At 58.6% G+C, this 19,821-nt stretch overlaps 1 protein-coding gene across 1 annotated transcript; it reads left to right on the top strand.

Moving 5' to 3' along the window:
• Nucleotides 1-6,670: 6,670 nt before the first annotated feature.
• On the top strand, nt 6,671-19,700 carry LOC115348857 (calcium/calmodulin-dependent protein kinase type IV-like). Its single transcript, XM_030032245.2, has 12 exons — nt 6,671-7,240; nt 7,760-7,887; nt 11,670-11,748; nt 12,077-12,139; nt 14,635-14,717; nt 14,897-14,969; nt 15,571-15,661; nt 15,759-15,833; nt 16,059-16,134; nt 16,243-16,369; nt 16,484-16,636; nt 17,071-19,700. Exons 2-12 carry the CDS (start codon nt 7,790-7,792, stop codon nt 17,293-17,295), a joined length of 1,143 nt encoding a protein of 380 aa, XP_029888105.1. The 5' UTR covers nt 6,671-7,240; nt 7,760-7,789; the 3' UTR covers nt 17,296-19,700.
• Nucleotides 19,701-19,821: the final 121 nt, after the last annotated feature.

Here is a 19,821-nt window from a genome sequence, read left to right on the forward strand (position 1 = left end):
TAAAATTGATTTTCTTGCAACAAGACGCTTGTCTTTCACTACTGAACGCACCCAAATGCTCCAACATAAGACACTGGCAATTTTTAATTAATTTCCTTTATACCTCTTGCCTCCCCGAGCAGGCATGTGGAACCGGAACAGGGGAGCCCAAAAAGGAGCAGGATCCAGAGGTGACAAAAGCACTTTTTATCCTTGATATGATTATTAATAATATACACCATTTACCTAACGAGGCAGGAGCGTGGGAGGGTAGGGGTAAGTGGCAACAGGCGCAGGGAGGTGATTAGTGCATCCTGTAGCTGCAGGGCTGGAGAAGCATCTTTAACCACCGTAATCTTTAAATATTATCTCAGAGCAGGTCCCCTCCGCCTGCACCCAAAGCAGCCCCGCTCTGCCGATCGCTGCCGGTCCTTGCCCTGCTCGGCCACATCCCGGTCCATCGCGGCCGGGAGCCCGGCCGAGGCGGCATCCCGCCGGGCTGGGAGGGAAAGGTGTCGAGAGCCCCTCGACGGCAAACCGCAAACACATGTGGCTGAGCCCAGCAAAGGACTAATTGAAAAAGCCCTGCTGCACATCACGCCCCGCTGATAACGAGCTTGGGGTTATTAAAGCCTTAATGGCTGGGTTGTAGGGAGCCCTCCCTGCTGCTCTGCCCAGCTCCCACCCTGCCCGCGCACCCACAGCCTCCCAGGGGATGCTGTGAGCCCCCAGCTCGGTGGGGGGGGGGGTCCTGTAGCTGCCCTGTGCCCCCCCCGAGGGGCTGCGCTAAAGCCAGAGGAAGCCTTGGCCGACGCTCGAGAGAAGCGCGCAGGTGAGGTGCAGCACCGCACGTCCTTCCCCAAAGCTCTGGATGGGGATCGGTGCCGGGGCTCCTGGGGACTCCTGGTCGGAGGGTCCCCCTGTCACCCCCAGCCCCCCCGCCCCGTGCACTTGCTGCTGTTCCCCAAAAAGTGTGGTCGGCTCGGCCTCGTGAGCAGTGTCGAGGCGGGAGAGCTGGCTGGACCGTGAGTGTCCCCAGTGCCGGGCAGGGCTGGGGGGGGGTCCCCAGGAGCGGGGCAAGGTCAGAGGGGTCTTTTCAGCTGTAAGGAGAGAGCAAAGCCCCTCTGTCCCCTCCGGCGGCGCGGGGCACCGGGAGCACGCAGCCGGGAGCGCACAAGCACGCGGACGCGTGCGCGCCCAAACGAGCTGTCCAAAAAAAGTTTCTTGGGGGGGGGGGGGGGGAAGGGGAGAGGGGAAGAAAAAAAAAAAAAGAGGAAAAAAAGCAAAGGAAAGTCCTGCAGTCTTTTGCCGTGTCAGTTCTCCGTCTGCTGTCACTCAGCCGCCGAATTCTCCTTCAAGTTGTCATAGCAAGGCTGGCGGGGATTATGCCGAGGCTCTGTCCAGAATTGATTCATGTGGAACGCGTGCTTGACGAGCGGAACCGCTGGTGTGAGCGGGAGCCGCTGAGACCCCCTATTTTCCCACCTTCCTCAGACAATCTGGTATTGTTTGGCCGCAGCCTTAGTGATCCCTGCACCGGGGCTGTGACTGACACAGCTTTGAGGCTCTAAGGCGTATTTTGAATTTCTAAAACCTCTCAGGAAGTCCCCGGGGTGCCTTCTGCCATTGTCTTGTTTCTCCTTTCGCCTTTTTCCCTTTCCACCCGATCCCCTCCCGCCTCCCCCGCCGCCTCCTCCCCTTTTTTTTTTCCCCTTCCTCCCCCTAATTCCAGGCCCTACAATCCCTAACACAACCCAGTTTTTTCTTTCCCCCCATGTTTATGCTCTGACTCTCTCTGGAGCTGCTCAGCCAGTTCACAAACATGATTTCAAAAAAAAAAAGAAAAACTAAATAAAGCTCTAAAAGTTCCCAGATCCTTGATCCACCATGGAGAAGAAGGGCTTTACTTGTTTGCTTTTAATCAGCTGACACAAACCCCAGGATGTGTTGAAAAATAATACTAGAAATAAATCTTTCACCTAATCTATCGCACGCTTGCGTCCATCCTGCTGCCCGCTCCGCTCTGGCCATCCATCACCCATCCATCCCTGCCGGGGCTGTGCGGAGGGACCGTCCCGCGGGATCTGGCTGAGGAGTTTCCATCTCGGTGAAGCGTTTCCATCAGGAACCCCCAAAGGGGTGCAGAGCCCCCGTCCCCCAGCAAAGGACTGGGCTGTGCCCGGCACAGGGTCCAGGCTCTGCTACCTTTGCCTTGGGCTTTCGTGTGCCGGGACCACCGAGCCGGCACTGCCCCGTCCCCCCTGGCCTCTCCGGGGCTCGGCACTATATAACCATTTCCCATTTCCAGTCTTAATCTTATAAGAATGAATTGAGAATGACCAGCGTAAATACACAGGTGCCACTGGGAGCAGAAACCACTCTTTAATCTCAGATATGAAAACAATTCCCTGCTCCGCTCGCTAGCAATCAGCAAGTGCTATCAGTGCCGCGCTCTCCCCGGGAACAGGAGAGCTTATAAATATGAATTAGTGCAGAGAAAATCTACTCTCTTACCTAAAGCTAAATGTTATCTGGGTCCCTTTCCAGCAGTGGCTGACATTTCCAGAGTGCTTTTAGTCACATCTGTGGGAAGACAACTCATTTCTTGTTTTTAAAAAAAAAAAAAAAAAAAAGGGAAAAGAGGGAGAAAGGAAAGAAAGAGGAAGCAGAGGAGGAGCGGGAGGAGGACGAGCGGTGGCGTAGGGAGATGCTGCCTTTGTTTAAAGAGGGAAATGCTGGATGCCTGAGCCTCCTCCGGGAGAGGGGAGATGCCGGGTGGGCTCTGTCCCAGCACCCGACGCTCGCCGGGGAAAGGACGGTGTGGCCGGGGAAGCCGAAGCTCCGAGGCAGCGGCACAACGTGCTCCTGTCTGAGCAAGGCCTCGAAATGCAGGTGCTCATGGTTGGGGCATCGAGCAGCTCCGGGGAGGCTCCGAGCGCTGCCACCCGCCTGCCCCGGGGTCCTGCTGGGGGGGGAACACGGGGAGCGGGGACCCCACCCCGGCACCTTGGCGTGCAGCACCGAGCGCAGCCCACAGCGGTGATGGCAACCAGTGCCGGAGGGACAGCGTGTTCCGTGGCGATGGGTATCCCCAGTCCCGGCACGGAGCCCCTTGGGTTCGCCTGGGTGAAGCCTCGTGGGAGTGGAGCCCAGAGGGTCTGGGTCCTGCGGGGATTTGTGGGATGGCAGGTCCCCGCGTGCCGCCTCTGCCCAGATTCCTTGGTGAGCCACGGCCGGGTCACCTCCTGCTGTCGGTGGGGCACTGCTGGAGCGGCACGGGTGGGCCACCGAGTCGGTGCCCGAGACAGAGCTGGGAGCATCCCTGGGCACGTCCTGAAAATGGGGAGGTTCAGCACCCATGGGGCTCTGCAAGGGCGGGCTGTGCCGTGCTGCCCTGCCAGAGCTGGGGAAACTGAGGCACGGCATGGGAAACGCTCCCGCAACGCCAGCCGAGGAGATCTCTTTGGAGAGAGGGGAGAGTGCGAGGAAGGTGATGGGGTGGGGGGGCCCCTGGGCATCACCAGCAGCACCAGCTCAGCCCCAGCAGCATGTCCCAGGCACAGGGCTTGCTCTGCTCCGGCAGCATCCCAGCTGGCCGCATCTCTCCCTGCCTCTCCTACCCTCTGGCTCTGGGTGCACGAGGGTCCCCCACATGCTGCCACAGCACCCCAAAGGGCCCCACATCTCCATGGGCCGGCGCTGCTGATGACGGGGAAGGATGCGGCCCCACGGCGGGCATCCAAACCCCATCCCTCCTCCCTCCCACCGCCCGGCTCTGATCCCCACTACCTGCGCTCGCTGGCCTCTCACCGCAAACATATCTGCGAGGGAAGGAACTACAGACCACGAGAGTCTCTAATGGGATGCTTAAGCCGTCTTTTAGGTTTTTAATGAGCGGTTCCTGGCAGGAATGCTAAACATCACTAGGTAGACAGACCTGCCTCGCTGTCAGGCGGCGCAATGTGTTTCTGTGTCCTTGTCTGGCTTAAGTGAGCTCTGACCTCATTTGCTTCGTGCCATTCAATTAACAAGGCGAGCGGCGCTGGGGGGGGGGGGGGGATGCCGGGGGGAGTTTAACCGTATGTATTAATTTCCATTTTATGTTCCAAACAATTGAGCATCGCTCGGCGATGGGAGGCGGTGGCCGGCCCCTCTCGTGGGTACGGTTCCCAGATGCCGCTCTGCCTGGGCTGTGCTTTGCCGGTGACCCCCAGCCCAGCGCTGGCAGCTTGTGGGGTTGGGGGGCGATCTCAGGGGGTCCCCGCTCTGGCCTTGCCTTCCCATCCTCCATCCAGGGAAGGATCCGTGCCCCGTGCAGCCCCTTCACCACACTTTGGTTAATGCCCCTCCATCTTGTGCTTCATCTGGAACGTCGATGGCTGCGCAATGAGAGAGAAATGATTTGGAAAGGGGCGAGAGAGGGAGAGAAATGTTTCCCGGGATGTTAAAAAAAGCGACTTCAGGCACCTAAATTTATGCTGCTCTAAAATGGATTTTATTCCAGTGTAATGAGAGAACAAAATAATTAATTCCTCTCCTGCAGACAAAAGGCTAGAGGCTTTCCTCCAGCCTCGTCTTCCCACCAAGCCGTCGGGAGGACGGGCCGGTTCCCGGGGCACCTCGCCCGATGCCAGGGCCGGATCCTGGAGGTGCAGCCCAGCCCCTTCCCACAGGCTGGGGGCTGGATCTGCACCCCGGGGTGGTGGCCCGGTTGGGGACAGGGTGCTGCAAAGGGCAGCCCCCTCCGTGTTTGTGGGGCACCGGGGTGTGCAGGGGACCGGGGCTGCCCGGCTGCTGTCACAGCCCCATCCCATCTCCTGCTGCCCAGGCTGGATCCAGCCCCACGCTCCATCCAGCGCCCACCCATGGGTGGCAGAGTGGGTGTCTGTGGGTGCCATGGGGTGGGTTTGCAGTCCCCTCGCTAAGAGGCGAATTACCAGGTTTCTGAAGGAAAGGGGCTGCCTCTGCTCTTCGAAGGCAGCCCCCCCAGCTCTTTTGGGGCTAGGGATGAACAGGGGGATTGTGCTTGTACTGGATGAAGCGATAAATATTAATTATGCAAACCAGCCTCTTCCAGCCCACCCTTGTCTCCACAACATTCCAGGACAGGGAGAAACGGAGGCAGAGTCAATTTATTCACTTAACAGGTCACTCCCTTTAAGAACATCCCTTTCAAAAGAGAGTTGCAACTAGATTAGATCAAGCAGGGCTGAGCTTGCCTCCCTCAGATATGATAAAATATTCTAATAAATACTTGGGAAGCCCATTACAAGGAGAATGTTTCGTGCCGGTGAGACCTTCACGGCGGGGCCTTTCATGCGGGTCTCCCATCCGAGTCGTGGCAGTGGGGGGGCCGTGCAGCATCCCTGGGGCCCCACTGCCCGTCGGTCCCACACAGAGGGTCGCTGCCCCACGGGATGCTCTCCCTGTTTCCAATTTTTAATAACAAACCATTAAACTCAGCTCCTGGCTCGCAGCTTTGAGGAGCAGGGTTGAAAAGGAGCCCCTCTCGCCTGGGTGGGCCCCGCGGCGAGGGCAGCCCCGGTTCCCAGCCAGGACTGACAAGGAGGGGGGAATGGAGGGTGTTGCTGAACACCCCCCCGCACAGCTCCTGCATTTTTGCTGTCAGAGCTGACACTGCCTGCGTGGTGTGACCCGCGGCCGTGGGCTCGGGCCGGGATTCGTTTCCTCCCCACGTACGAACAGGAGAAACCTCCTGCTCGGGTCCCTTTGCTGCGGGGAAACACAAAACCCCACGGGGCTCCCCGACAGCGTGGGGGGCCCCAGCCACGGGGACAACTGCACCCCGGCCCTGTCCCCACTCCCATCCCATCCCAACCCCATCCCCACTCCCATCCCATCCCATCCCATCCCCACTCCCATCCCATCCCAACCCCATCCCCACGCCCATCCCATCCCATCCCCACTCCCATCCCTTCCCATCCCCAGTCCCACCCCAATGCCGTTCCCATCCTCTTCCTGGCCCCAGCCCACCCCAGCCCCAATCACCCCCCATCCCCAACCCCTCCTCCCAATCCCCCCCCGCCACGCCCCCCTCCCATCCCCATTCCCCCCCTCAGCCCCTCAACCCAATCCCGCCCCAATCCCAATCTCAGCCCCGCCCTGCCCCCTCCCACTCTCACCCCCCTCCCGCCCCTATTTCACCCGCCCCCCCCCCCCCCCCCCCCCGGTTCCCATCCGGCGGGCGACGGCGTCACCGTGCGGTCGTGCCCGGCAGCGCCCGCGTCCTCCCCCCGGGGCAGGATCCAGCCCCCGGGACCCGGACCCGGGGGGGGGGGGCGTATGCCGGGCTCTGGGTGCTCCCCGGGCCGGGCCAGGATCCCCCCCCCCCGTCGGGTGGGTGCAGGGCTGTGGGTACTCCCCGGGTCGGGCCAGGATTCTCCCCCCCGCAGCCCCCGGGTGGGTGCAGGACTGTGGGTGCTCCCCGCGGTGCGGGTCAGGCTCGGTCCCTCGGCACCCGAGGGGGTGCTGGGTGCTCCCCGGGGAGCGCGGCCGGATCCGACATGGTACCCCCCCCCCCTCCCCGCCCCAGCCTGGGGGCTGCGAGCGCCGGGGAGCGGCTGCAGCGTGGGGCGGGGACCCGGGGCTGCCCTGCACCCCCCCTCCATCACCCCCCCCCGACCGCTGAGCACAGCCCGGAGCCCCGGGGGGGGCGGCGGGGCTGGCGGTGCAGTGGCGGCCGCGGGCCGGGGGGTGGCACGGCCGAGCCAGCCGGGACGGCGGCGGCAGCCGGTGCTGCTGCCTGGGAGGGTCCCCGTGCACCGCAGCCCGGGCCCCGCCATCCCTGCATCCCTCCGTCCCTGCATCCCGCCATCCCTGCATCCCTCCGTCCCTGCATCCCGCCATCCCTGCATCCCGCCATCCCTGCGTTCCCGCATCCCTCCATCCCCGCATCCCTCCGTCCCCGCATCCCTCAGTCCCCGCATCCCTCCATCCCTGCATCCCTCCACCCCACGCCCCAGCACTGCTCAGCCCCCTGCGGAGCACCACAAGGAGCTGAGCCTTAACACCCCCCCCCCCGCCCCAGTGGGGACCAGCCTGGGGGGGGGGGGGTCCCACCGGTTGGCAGCCCGGGCCCTGGGGGGGGCTGCAGCCAGGCTCGGTGCCAGCCAGCGAGGCGTGCGGGGGGCTGAGCGGCCCCCGCACCCAGCACCCACCCTCCGCACAGCCGGCCCGCGCCGGGGATGAGGCAGAATCGAGGGGGACACGGCTTCGCCGCGCAACGACGTCGCAGCTAACGGTATGTGCCGGCTCCCCAAATCCCACCCCAATATTAAGGGGGTTGCAAAGCGCAAGGGGCTGCAGGGCCCCGCGGTGGGATGTGGGCTCCTGGGATCAGCAGGCGTGCTTGGTGTTGGGGTGGTTTTGGGGGGTGACCGCAGGAATCGGGGTGCAAACACCCCAATGTGCCAGTCCATGGGGGCAGAGCCTGGGCTCCGGGCACAGCGTTTGGCCTGCCGGGCTCTGAAAAGCCGAGGTAGCCCCAGAAAGGTGGGGATAGGGTGGGAAATGGGGGTTGGGGGGGCTGGTGTAAAAAGCTGGGGGGGATACAACATAGGCGGGGAGGGTATTATCTCCAAAAAGGCAGCGTACGTGCCTGGTGGGAAGGAGATTTGTGGCTGCGACTTCATCACGCTCGATAATCCTGAGCACTGTTTTTTGCTGGGCCATCTGGGTGTTCACACGCATGGGGGCAGCAAGGCCGGGGGGGGGGGGGGGGGGGGCCTGCGGCGATGTCTGGGTCTCTTCTTCCGAGCAGCTGGCGGGAGCTTGCCACCCCTGGCCCACCATGCCCTCCTCCAAGACCGGCAGCGAGTACTGGATCGATGGGTCCCACCGTGAGACGGCCCTGGAAGATTTCTACGTCGTGGGCCCCGAGCTGGGACGGTACCGGCTGCCGGGGGGGGTCAGCAGGGGCCGGCGGGGGCAGGAGCCCACCTTACACGGGCATGTGTCCTGATTGGGGCTGGGACTGGCCTGGTGGGGAGAGGAAGGGATGGATGGGAGGGGGGGATGGAGGGACACCCTGTCCTCACATGTAAGCTGGTGCTCGGGATCTGTCGTGATGCTGCAGCAGTTGTTTCAGGAATGCTCACTGAGGTTTTGCAGGATGGGGCCCGGGTTCCCTGTGGACGTGGAGCTGTATGTTTCTCACTCCCTGGGGTGGAGAGCGGGCTCGTGGCGAGACCCATCTCCCCCCTGAGCAGCCCAAGGCTTTGGGGAGGTGGGTGATGAGCCTGGCATGGCATGGGGCTGCGGCGGGTCCCTCCCGCAGCAGCCCCCCCGCAAAGGACAGGCAGCGTGAGCCTCGCTGAAGGGACATGGGCCCAGGGTAGATTTATTCCCAGATCTGGATTTGTCCCACCTGAGTGAGAAAGTCCCGCCGAGGGTACTGGTTGCGTCCCCGTGTGTGATGCCTTGGAGGGGAGGCGCCTCGGCAGCCACCAGCTGCTTGGTGGAGGCTCTTGCGACTTATTTATTAGAGGCCCTACCGTAAATCCTCATGGTCGGGGGACATCAGGGCTGGCGTGCCAGGTCCCGTGGGTGCTGTGTGTCATTTCCCGGGGCTGACAGGAGACACGTGTTTTAAACCTGCCCAAAGGCAGTGCCCATCTCTGCTTCCCCGGCGGGTTTGCCCTCACTGCTGGCACGCACCGCTCCGGCGCTGCCATCCTCCACGGCAGCTTGACCCTTTCCCAGCCCTGGCCGGGCCCCTCGGGGTGCAGCGTCCGGGGGAGCCCGGTGCTGGTGCCAAATACCCACGGGCCCGGGAGGCTGCCGGTGCTCCAGGGGCCATGACATATCCCAGAGATGCCCAGGCCCTGCTCCCAGGTACGGTCGAGAAGAGCGGCAGTGCTGGCACCGAGGAGCTCCTGCGCTGGGAGCGCTCCCGATCGGAGGGCAGGTGACAAGGGGCAGCTGGTGTCCCAGTCTTCCCAGGGCAGGGGGGTGCAAGGGGGTGCTGGGAACCTGTGTGCGGGAAGTCTGACAGTCCCGTTTGAGGGGGGCTCTGGGCTGCGTGGCAGAGAGGAGGTAGTGCTGCCCGCCAAGCCCTGGCTCTGGAGCAGATGTTTTCGGAGGTGGTGGTTCAGGCTGGGCCAGCCCCAGCCATCCGTAGGGTTTCCATTGGCAGAGGAGCCTCTGAGCCTGAAAAACAGCAGCTTTGGTAAAAGCAGATATTTAAGGTTTCTTATTGAGACATGGCCAGTGTCAGCCCAGGGCTCGGCAGCACGCAGCCCTGCACGGATGGATGTAGGACAGAGGGACAGGCTCTGAGCCCCATCCATCCATCCACCCACCCACCTGGTTTCAGCATCCAGGTTTAAATCAAACTGGCCTCAGTCTTGGAGCCGTCCACTCACGGCTGCACGCCCAGTGCGTTAGGCAGAAGATGTGACCCGGGGCGGTGGGAGCCTGCTTGCCACACGTGGCTTTTGCTTAGTGCCTCTCTGCCATGGTGCACCGGTGCTGCCTAAGCTGCCGTGCCAGGCTGCGAGGTCGGATCCTGCTCTGGCCTTAGGAGCCACAGGGGATGGATGGAGGGAGTGTGGGGTGGCCGTCCCACCGGCCGTGCTGCCGTGCCAGCGGGAAGGACCCAGCCTTACGTGCCCCAGGTGTGACTCAGAGCAGCCTGGGGGCTGCTCTCGGCTGTCACAGCGTGGCCACGGGCAGCAGTGTCCGGCTGGGGTGCCGGCTCGGCCACGGGTTCGCTCCTCCCCACGGGCCGGCCCTGGCACTTGGCAGGCTGCACGTGCCCTTGCCACCGGTCCAGGCTCTCTCGGCAAATCCCATTGTTCGACATTTTCCAGTTCATCTGTAAAGCAAATGCAATTATCTCCTGTCGCAGTCAAGGTTGATTGCGGATATTTATTTGAGGCCTTAAGCAGCAGTGAGCAGCGGCTGCTGGGGCTGGCAGGGCGAAGGGCTGGGGCGTAGCGAATGCCGGCATGAATCCAGCCGCTGCCATAATTGGGAACGCGTGAGGGGCAGTCGGTGCCGTGCCACGGGCACAGCAGGCTGCACCGCATCCGAGGAGTGACCCCAGCACCTCCTAAACGCTGAGCCGAGGGCTTCTAAATGATCCTGTTAGCAGCAGGAATCAGGCTGCAAATTGTCCGTGTGGAAAAATCTTGCGGGAGGGCGAGAGGCACCAGGTCCGGGCTGGGATTCAGCCGTGTCGAGGGGGCGGAGGGACGAGGAGTGGGGGCTGCCGGGTCCTGCCCCCGCGCCCAGGCCGGCTGGGAAATCAGGATAACAACCAGGCGTCTGCCACACGCAGAAAGGCGCTGGCAGGTCAGAGTGCTGCTTGTTTGCTGCAATCCATCCGGCGCGTTTGGAAACCGTGCCTGCTGTGAGCTGAGCCCTTGCTGCGGGAGGGCTGCTGGAGGCAGGGGAGATGCTCGTGGCTTTTTTTTTTTTCCCCTGCTGGAACAACATTATTGCTGCGGCTGCAGCAGCAGTGATGCCATTTTGGTTCAAATTGAAGCCTTCTGCCCATTTTCCTGAGCTGAAGAAGGTGATAGCCATCTCTCCCCTCCAAGCCTGAGAGGCATGTTTCCAAATCACTTTTTATTTGCAAATTAAAATTTCATAGAAAATGTTGAGCAAAAGGAAGCAAATGTCTTGAAAATGACCAAGGTCTAGAATTGCCGGGTTTTCCTCACCCCGCAGCATTCCCAGGACCCGCAGCATCCCTGTGGTACCCAGCTCTGCCGTTGCCATGGGAACGCGATTCCCAAGTTCAGCCGGATGAGTTGCAAAATCCGCACTCATTTTTAAAGCAAATCTCTCTTTCAAGAGAGCACCCCAGGGAGCACCACCAGCGCCGGGGCATTCAGCATGTGGGGCTGCAGCAAAAGGTCGCTCGCAGCCACGCTGTGGGTTGGTTTTGGTCTCGGGGGGGATTTTGATGCAAAAGACGGTGTCTGGGCGCACGGGGCTGGCCTTTCGGTGTCGGTGCTTGCCTGGGCCGAGGGCATGGGCAGGTGGGCATGCCATTGCACCTTGAGGCAGAGCCTGAACTTGGTCCCAGAAGACGGTGAAGCCAAAGAGCAATAAAACGTGGTCGATTACTCGGGGGCGAGAATTAATCTGCTCTGAGGAGCCAGGCAGCAAAGATGAAATTGCAAACGAGCCCTGTAATGGCCTGCAGCAATGGGTTGATTTCACCGTCCAGTGGTTAGAAAACGTTATTAACTAGATCTAAAAATCACTGGCAGCTGAGGGGCACTGCTGGGGGTTTAATGGGAACGATCCCTCTTGTAACTTGGAGTGGTTTAACCTCGCGGGGAGGTTTTGCAGCAGCACGGGATCGTCCTGTGTGCCATGGCCTTGCTGGGGACATGGCTGGGATGGGGACCCTCGCAGTGTCCCTGCGGTCTCCACTGAGGTTGTCCTTGTGGCCGTGAGTGGGGAGAGGGAGGCTCCATCCTGTCATGAAAGCTGCTTAAGGATTTAAACCCCCAGTAGGACTCGTGTTTAATTAAAATGGCTTTACCCGGGAAAGCTGGAAATGATGTGGGGAGGGGGGTGCACAGGAGGGGATGCATGCTGACTTCCCAGGGTGTGGCGCTGGCAAAGGTCACGGTGGGGGGCATGGGGCGAGCGGGACCCCCCACTCTGTCCTGGCCATATCCAGGCCACCTCACACACCCTCTGCCCTCCTGCAGGGGAGCCACCTCGGTGGTGTACAGCTGCGAGGAGAAGGGCACGGGCACCCCGTACGCTGCCAAGATACTGAAGAAGACGGTGAGTGTCGGTGGGGGGTGTGTGTGGGGGGGTGTTTCTGCTCCACTACCAAAGCACCTTGGCACTGGGACGGGCAGAGGGCTGTCAGCCAGGCATCGCTCCCACAGGTCTGGGGGTCTCGGATGCACAAAAGCACTGGGGTTTGGGCTGGGGGTTCAGCAGGCTGGGGGGGGTACTGGGTGCATTTTGCTGCTGCTGAGGAAATGGGCCCTGGGACAGACATGGGAACCGGCAGGGAGCAATGGGGGGGTGTCTCTGCATGGCGGGGGGCCAGACGCAGACCTGGCAGCACAGGTAACACCGCCTCTGCGTGGTCTCTGCTTTCTAGATCGACAAAAAGATCGTGAGGACGGAGATCGGGGTCCTGCTGCGGCTCTCGCACCCCAATATTGTGAGTACGACCCTCATGGCACAGCTCGCAGCTCCCTTTGTGTTGGGTCGGTGTGGCTGATGAGGGCAGCTCTCCCCTTAACTCTGCTCACGGGCAGCCCGGCAGTGCCGAGGGAAGGGCTGGGATGTCCTTGTCCTCATCCTGTCTCGGTGAAGGATGAACCCATCACCCCATGGGAAACCCTGCCTGCACGCCACGTCCCCTCCCTGCCTTGCAGACAGGCTCCAGATGCCCAGTCCTCGCCATGGCACAGTGACTCCCTGCTTGCTGCCGCATGAAACTCCTGGTCCTTGCAGTGCCTTTGAGCTTCCCAGCTCCGATATCAAGGGCCGGGGCCCCCCCATCCTCCCCCCTGTCCCCTGGCCTGAGATTTCCATTTGGTAAGCAATTTCCATCGAGGAGATCAAATGAATACCACAGAAAATTACCCATCTGTAATGAATCCTGCAAGGGGAGATAAAAGGGGAGGACGGGGCTGCGGGTGCTGGGTGCTGCGTCCCGGCGCGGCCGGCCGCCGTTTCTCTTGCTCAGCGCTTGGGGGATAACGGCAGCTCGGCTGGAACGATTTGCAACGCCCAGGAGCGGATCTAATCACCGCCGGTGTCAGCAGAGCCGGGGCCACCGTGTCGGCCCCTCTGCAATGGCAGGGGGCTCAGGGGCTCTGTGCCCCCGTCCTTCCACCTGCCAAAAAGGCTTATTCCCGGCTGCTTAGTTCCACCAGCAAATTGCAAAAGCATCGCGGAGATGACCTGAGTTAAAGAAATAACACAAAAAGCCACCTGGCAGCTGCTGCCACCACGGTGCTGAGTGCTGGCTCTGCAGGGGTGCGACAGACCCCTCTCCAGTTGATTTTTTTTTGTGGCCGGGACATCACCAGGACATTGCCTTGCTGCTGGCTGCTGCTACCCAAGCTGCCTTTTTTTTTTCAGCAGCACTAAAAACCCTGGGCACGGCTGCTTCCAGCCCAGCCCATATCAACTGCCCTTGGAACGATAAGGCTTTGCTCTCTGGAGGAGCCCAGCGGGGATGTCCTGCCCACCTGCCACCATCCAAAACCTTGATGCAAAGAGATAAAGCTGAGAGAAGTCAAAAACATCCTAAAAATGGGGATGGTGGGGGCAAACACGCTGGAGCCGGGGCATCCCTAAGCCCCTGAGCCAGCTCAGCATGGGCCTGCCTTGGGTGTCGGGATGTTTCAGTGTTTTGGGGCAATCGGGTGCTTTCCCCACCCCAGGACATTTGGGCAGATGCAGGGACAACAGCCGGGATGGGGATTGCCCCCTCGGAGCACCCCAGGAGGATGCTCAGGTGATACTGTCCAGGGATGGGTAGAGGCTCCTCTCTGATGTGTTATCAGAAATGCAACAGAAAATTCAATTTCTGCCCTCCCTCCTCCTTCACTCTCCAGGCAGCAGCACCACGGAGATGTGGAGGAGGAACCAGGCAGACAGTTTTAATATTTAAATCACTGAGTTTTCTGTAGGGTTCTGCTCACTCCCAAGTTCAAGTGATTTTTGAAGAAGAGATGCTCCATTTCATTATTTACGCTGGTGCTGTCTATGTGCTCGCTGTCGTTCAGCACCAACCTCAACAGCGGATGATAATAGGATTGTAAACTTTTGAAGTTAATAGGAAAATTATAGTGCTTCCGTGTATTATTATAATGCAATAAGCTGCCACATAGTGTCTCTCACCCTGCGGGGTATCACGGCTTGTCACCCAGCCTATGAAGGTAATGATTAAAGCCCCATGAAATTCGCAGTGTCACAAAAGTCTTAAGAAGCATGAAATTCTCTGTTTTCCATTAAAAAAATAAAAAAATTGCATTTTGACGTAGTTTTAAGAGAGACCTGTTAATTCCAGATTTGCTGCAGTGGCACAAAGGTCTCATGCAGACAAACTCACCTTGTGTGGGAGCTAAAAAACAAAAATCAGGAGAAAACCAGTTTGTTTAGTGCCTCTTCTGCTGCAAAATGGTCCAAGGGACACTTCCAAAAGTGGCCATGAGGTCCCAGCACCCCAGTTCCAGAGGTGGCTTTGGCCCCTCAGGGCTCTGTGCATCTCACCTGCATCCCTGCAAATGCAGATGTGCAGAATCCGTCCCAGGAGGGGTGAGGGCAGGGCTTTGCCACAGATCGCTCCCACGCCGCGGGGCTGGACAGAGGTGCCCAAGGTGCCAGCGTGGCTGACGAAGCTGTGAAATTAAAAAGCTTTCAGTCAGCTCCTCTTCTGGCTAACAAGCTTGGAGACATGAAGAGGATAAAGGCACCACGTGCCTGTCTCTTCCCATTCCCAGCATCATCTTTAATGCACAACTAAGCGAGCAGGGCTGTGGCAAACAGTTAAAAACGTCACGTTCAAACAAATAAAAAGGCAAGGAGGGAAAAGTGCTGGTTGCCCCAGTAAACCCCTTACGCCCTGGCAGCCCGGTGATTGTGTGCTCCTCCCAGCACAGCCAGCCTCTGCATCTGCATCCCTCCCGTTGTCCCTTTCAGATCAAGCTGAAGGAGATCTTCGAGACGCCCTCTGAGATCGCGCTCGTCCTGGAGCTGGTGACGGGAGGAGAGCTCTTCGACAGGTATGCCCAGCCCCACGATCCCCATCCCAGCTCCTAATGAGGGGGGACAAATCCCACCACCCTGATGGTGGGAGGATGAGGATGGAGGGGGCTGATGCACACTGTGGTTGGGGGATGGAGGGTGAGGGGGGGGTCCATGCGGGGCAGCGCGCTGCCACACTGACCCCGTCTGCCCGCAGGATTGTGGAGAGGGGTTTCTACAGCGAGCGGGACGCGGCCCACGTGGTCAAGCAAATACTGGAAGCTGTTTCGGTAACTTGCCCCCAGCATGTGTCCATCCGTCGTCCCCCCCGCAGCCCCTGGGGATGGCCTGGCAAGGAAGTCCCCTGTGTGGTTCAGGGGTGTTGCTGCAGGGGCTGCACCCCCCCAGGTACCCCTGGGGTGAGGCATCCAGAGCTGTACCCATTCCAAATATCCCTGGGGAGAGGCATTGGGAGCTACACCCATCCCAAATATCCCTGGGGAAAGGCGTTTGCCCACTCGCCCTTGGCCTTCTGAAGGCGGAGGTGCCTCTTCTGATCCACGTTTGGAGGGGATGAAGGAGAGAAGGGAGGAAGGTCAGTGCTGCTCTGCATCACAGGTCCACTGGAGATGGGGTTTCTATGGCAACGGGAGGGTTTAAAAATGGAAACTAATAATGGGAAACGTCCTTACCGTGCCCCTACAGCCGTGCCGGCAGCTCTGGCACCACAGGTGTCGGGTGTTTCCAAAGGACTAGTCGGGTGATTTGGTCCATGTTTGTGCCGGGTCCTAGATCGCTGCTGCCTCCTCCCGAATTCTGTCCAAGGCAGACGGGGCTTCCCCTGCCCCTTCCCTTCCTTCCCCCATCCCCGCTTTCTCTCTCTCTCTGTAGTATTTGCACGAAAACGGAGTCGTCCACCGTGACCTGAAGCCAGAGAACCTGCTCTACGCAGACCTGTCCCCCGACGCTCCCCTTAAAATCGGTAGGTTTGCCAGGGGGCCTGGGGGTCGTGGCAGGAGGGGGGGGTTAACAGTCCCTCTCCCTGACGGCAGCACTGCTCCCCTCTCTGTCCCTCCAAGGTGACTTCGGGCTCTCCAAGATCGTGGATGAACAGGACACCATGAAAACCGTCTGCGGGACACCAGGTTACTGTGGTGAGTGGAGGGAAGAGCTGGGGGCGGCGGGGGAAGACCCAGGTGGGGCTGCTCCCTGCCTGAGGCTGCGCACAGCTCAGTGCAGGGATGGCTGACGGCTGCGCTGGGCTCAGGAGACGCTGCTGGTGCCCAGGAGGTGTTTCCTCCGCTGCGCGGTTCCCACCGTGGCCACGCTGCTGGGAGCTCCCCAAACCCGTGCATTTGAACCCCAAATTCTACTTCCAGCCCCCGAAATCCTCCACGGGTGCCCGTACGGCCCTGAAGTGGATATGTGGTCCGTGGGCGTCATCACCTACATCCTGTGAGTAATGCCGCCGGGGCCCCGCAGGCGGTGAAACCGCGGCGGCAAGACGGTTTACTCCACCTCAGCCCACCACGAGCAGCCGGGAAACCTCCTTTCTCCTCGCAGGCTCTGTGGCTTCGAGCCCTTCTTCGACCCGCGAGGGGACCAGTACATGTACAGCCGCATCCTCACCTGCGACTACGAGTTCGTGTCCCCGTGGTGGGATGAAGTTTCCCTCAATGCCAAGGATTTGGTGAGAGCCAGCGCTGGGGCTCGGGGCTGCCCAAGTATGAAGCCTTCGGGTCAAAGCTTGTGAAATAACAAAACTAGGGTCTTTTGACAAAGGAAGCCTTTTTGTTGGTTACAGGTCAGAAAATTGATTGTCTTGGACCCCCAGAAGAGACTGACCGTTTACCAGGCTCTGGAGCATCCCTGGGTCACCGGGAAAGCTGCTAAATTTGCTCACATGGACAGCACGCAGAAGAAACTGCAGGAATTTAACGCCAGGCGGAAACTGAAGGTGAGGTGAAAAAGCCCTGTTAACCCCCAGGGGTGGCTCGTGTTTGCGTCCCCTCATGGAAATGGCTGGGGCCACCGAGAGCTGCTGTCGCTGGGTTTTAAGGATCCCCTGCCCCGAGCAGATAAATGTTCAGCGACACGTGGCAGCTTGGGGGGCTGGCTCGGGGAGGGGGGTGAAGGACGACGGAGCGGCTCCTTGCGCAGCTGCGTCCCCGGGGAGCAGCAGCTGAGCTGCCCGTGGAGGCAGCTGCTGCTGGGAAAAGCCTTGTCCGAGGCAAAGGGCTGTGCTTCGCAGCTCAGCACGGCTGAAGGAGTGGGTGCTGTCTCCCCTTCTGCACCTTCCGGGGGCTCGAGTGCATTGGGAATGGCATCAAATGGGAGAAGTCTGCCAAACACGTGCTAATAACTGCTCACGCCGCTGTGCCTTTGCAACAGGCTGCCATGAAAGCCGTGGTGGCTTCCAGCCGCTTGGGCAACCACGGGCACCACGACTGCTCCCGCAGTGGGCGCAGCCAGGGGGGTCCCCGGGGCGCCTGCCTGCCCCAGGGGACAGGGACCGCCGGCCCCGAAGCCACCACCACCGAGGACCTCGACGCTTTCCGGAGCAACTGCCCTGCCGTGTCCAAGGTTCCCATGAACGGCGCCGGCTGTGAGAGCTAACGCGCTCGGCACCGCCACCGGCTCGCCATGGCTTCGACAAGCAATACCCCACTGACCCTCGGACGCTGGCACGGGGAGAGGCGGGAGAAGCCTGGGGGGACAGGAGCTCCCCGAGTGTAGGTGTGCGTCGGGAGCCCGTGGTCTGTCCTGTGGAACATCCTTATTTAGTGTCCTGTTGCCAGTGCAGTCATATCTGGTTGCTGTGAGTGTGTGTCTGTACGGACCCGACTGAGGAAACAAGGCTGGTGACTCGGTCTTCCGACAAATTAACAGTTTTGGCCACTGTGGCTTGAAAAGATCCCAGGTGGCTTAAAAAGGAGGAGCAAACAGCAGAAAAAGGATTTCTTTCTCCTTCCCTACAAAGGCAGTAAGTTGTCTTTACGACAGTTTTGTAAGTTCCTGTAAATAGTCCTTACTGGCTTAGGGGAGAGGGTGCATCTGGATTATCGCTGACCATCGACGTTACATCTACAGTCGCTGTTACAAGACCCAGCTGTAGGTTTACTGCTGTATTAGACAAGGTTTGTAGGAGCCTTTGAACCCAGCTGTTTGATCCTATCCGGAAAAAAAGTGTTTGCCAGTGGTTCCTTTATTATCTCTAGATGGTAGACAACCTCTGCTTGATTTGTGCTTTTGTTCCACTCCAGTTTCATTTGTTCCCACGTTCAGTCTCGCTGTGGATACATGATGATGGTAGGATTGTCACGGACCGGGAATGCTGGCTTGTCTGGCCTCTGCGTTGGCATTCCAGGTTATGATTTACATGACGAGTTTTAACGAAGAACAATGCAACTCCTTCTACGACGCGTTGTAAGACTTTGTCACGTGTAACGGTGCTGTTGTTTCCTGAGTGAGGACAATGAGTTTATACATATTTTGGTTTTTTAAGACTAATGAAATCAGTTGACAAACTTCTTGAAAAGCAATTTTTTAGGCAGTTATTTACCAAGCCACAGGATAAGCATTTGCAGATTTTAATACAGAACAAGTAATCAGACAAGAAAAGCCATATTGCACGTGGGGGATTATAGCAAGCCAGGTGGCTGCTCCGCAGTCCCAGCTGGTGTGATCCAGCGCGAGGGCTGCTAACCCAAGGCGATGACCATGACCCGCACCCCTCGCGGTTTGGGCCAAACGCATATAACAGCGTGTTCGGGCAAAAAAATCTCAAATGGAGAAGAACTAAATTTGTATATGAGGTTCATTTTTCCAGGATGGGGACAGAGAACCGAGTAGCTGCTAAAGGAGAGGCTGCAAACAAAAATGTAAATTTTGCAGAAGCTGAAAGCCGCCATTACAGATACCCGGCTCGGCGCAGAGGGTAGGTCAGCAGGTCAGAGCTGTAATCAGAGTGAGAGTGGCAGGAAGGCAAATGTAACACAACAACTTTCATATTTAGTTACAGCACAAGCAGAAATCATAAAGACTATGTGTAAGGGCTGACCCATACTGTGTGAAGCTCATATGTTTAGAGTGCTTGTAAAGCCGAACACAGAGGAGAGATCAGATGTTCAGGAGGGTTTTTTAATTGGAAAAATATTAGGTCTCAACCAGAAATGTGCGGGTTTTTTAATAACAGTCATACCTTCAACGGGGAAGCAGGTGCACAGCAAGATTTTACTCTGGAGAAAGCAAACGCTGATAACATGGGAGAATGCTTCAGCAAGGGGATAATGGGAGAATGCTTCAGCAAGGGGATAATTATTTCTTTTTCTTTGCATTTTGCAGGAGGGGCAGTTGTTTTCTCTCCTTTTTTTACTATAGAGGGCTGAACCTTGCAGTGTGCTGAACTCCGGTCTTTATCCTATGCTTTATCCTATGCTCTCTGTCCTCCAGACTCCATGACATGTCCCCATTTACTCCAGTGGGGCCAGAACTCCAACTTTAACCATGTTTACTAACCCGGGTCTTAAAAGACTATTTTATATCCTTTGACATGAAATACCTATTTAATTAACGCCTTGCAGGACCAGGCCAGAGTGCTCAGCGCACCCAGAGCCTGTGATGCATGGACTGATGCTGGAAAACACTGAGTAAGGATGCCCTGCCTGCAGACCACTCCTGATCCTGCAGAATAATGGGAAATTGGGTATCGATTAGGTAACAGCGAGTAACAAAGTGTCTTCAGCGATGGAAGGCACCTGAGGGAAAACTGTAAGCAAAAACAAGGAGTTTGCCTCTTCTGTTATGTCAACAAAGTATTATTCCACAAGTATCAGTACTTCGAGGTAGAAAAAAACCACGTACTCGTGGGAGTAAAGCTAATAGGAGATGCCATTTTGGTCTGTATGCTGTTTTCAGAATGTGTTTTAATAACTTACTACTTCAGTGTAGTGGTGACATTTCCAATATCGCAGGTATTTATAAGGAAGTATAGACAGCTAATAAAGTATCAAACATCGTAATGTGGGCTCCGTTTTCACTGTTATTCTCAGAATACAAGGGCTAAAAACTGGCGGGGCTGAATAGCAGCTTGCTGAAGGCCATTTTTTTTTTTCCTGATTTTTTTTTTTTTACCCCATTTTC

The sequence above is a fragment of the Aquila chrysaetos genome, chromosome 12, assembly GCF_900496995.4.
Source record: "Aquila chrysaetos chrysaetos chromosome 12, bAquChr1.4, whole genome shotgun sequence".
NCBI classification, from domain to species: domain Eukaryota; kingdom Metazoa; phylum Chordata; class Aves; order Accipitriformes; family Accipitridae; genus Aquila; species Aquila chrysaetos.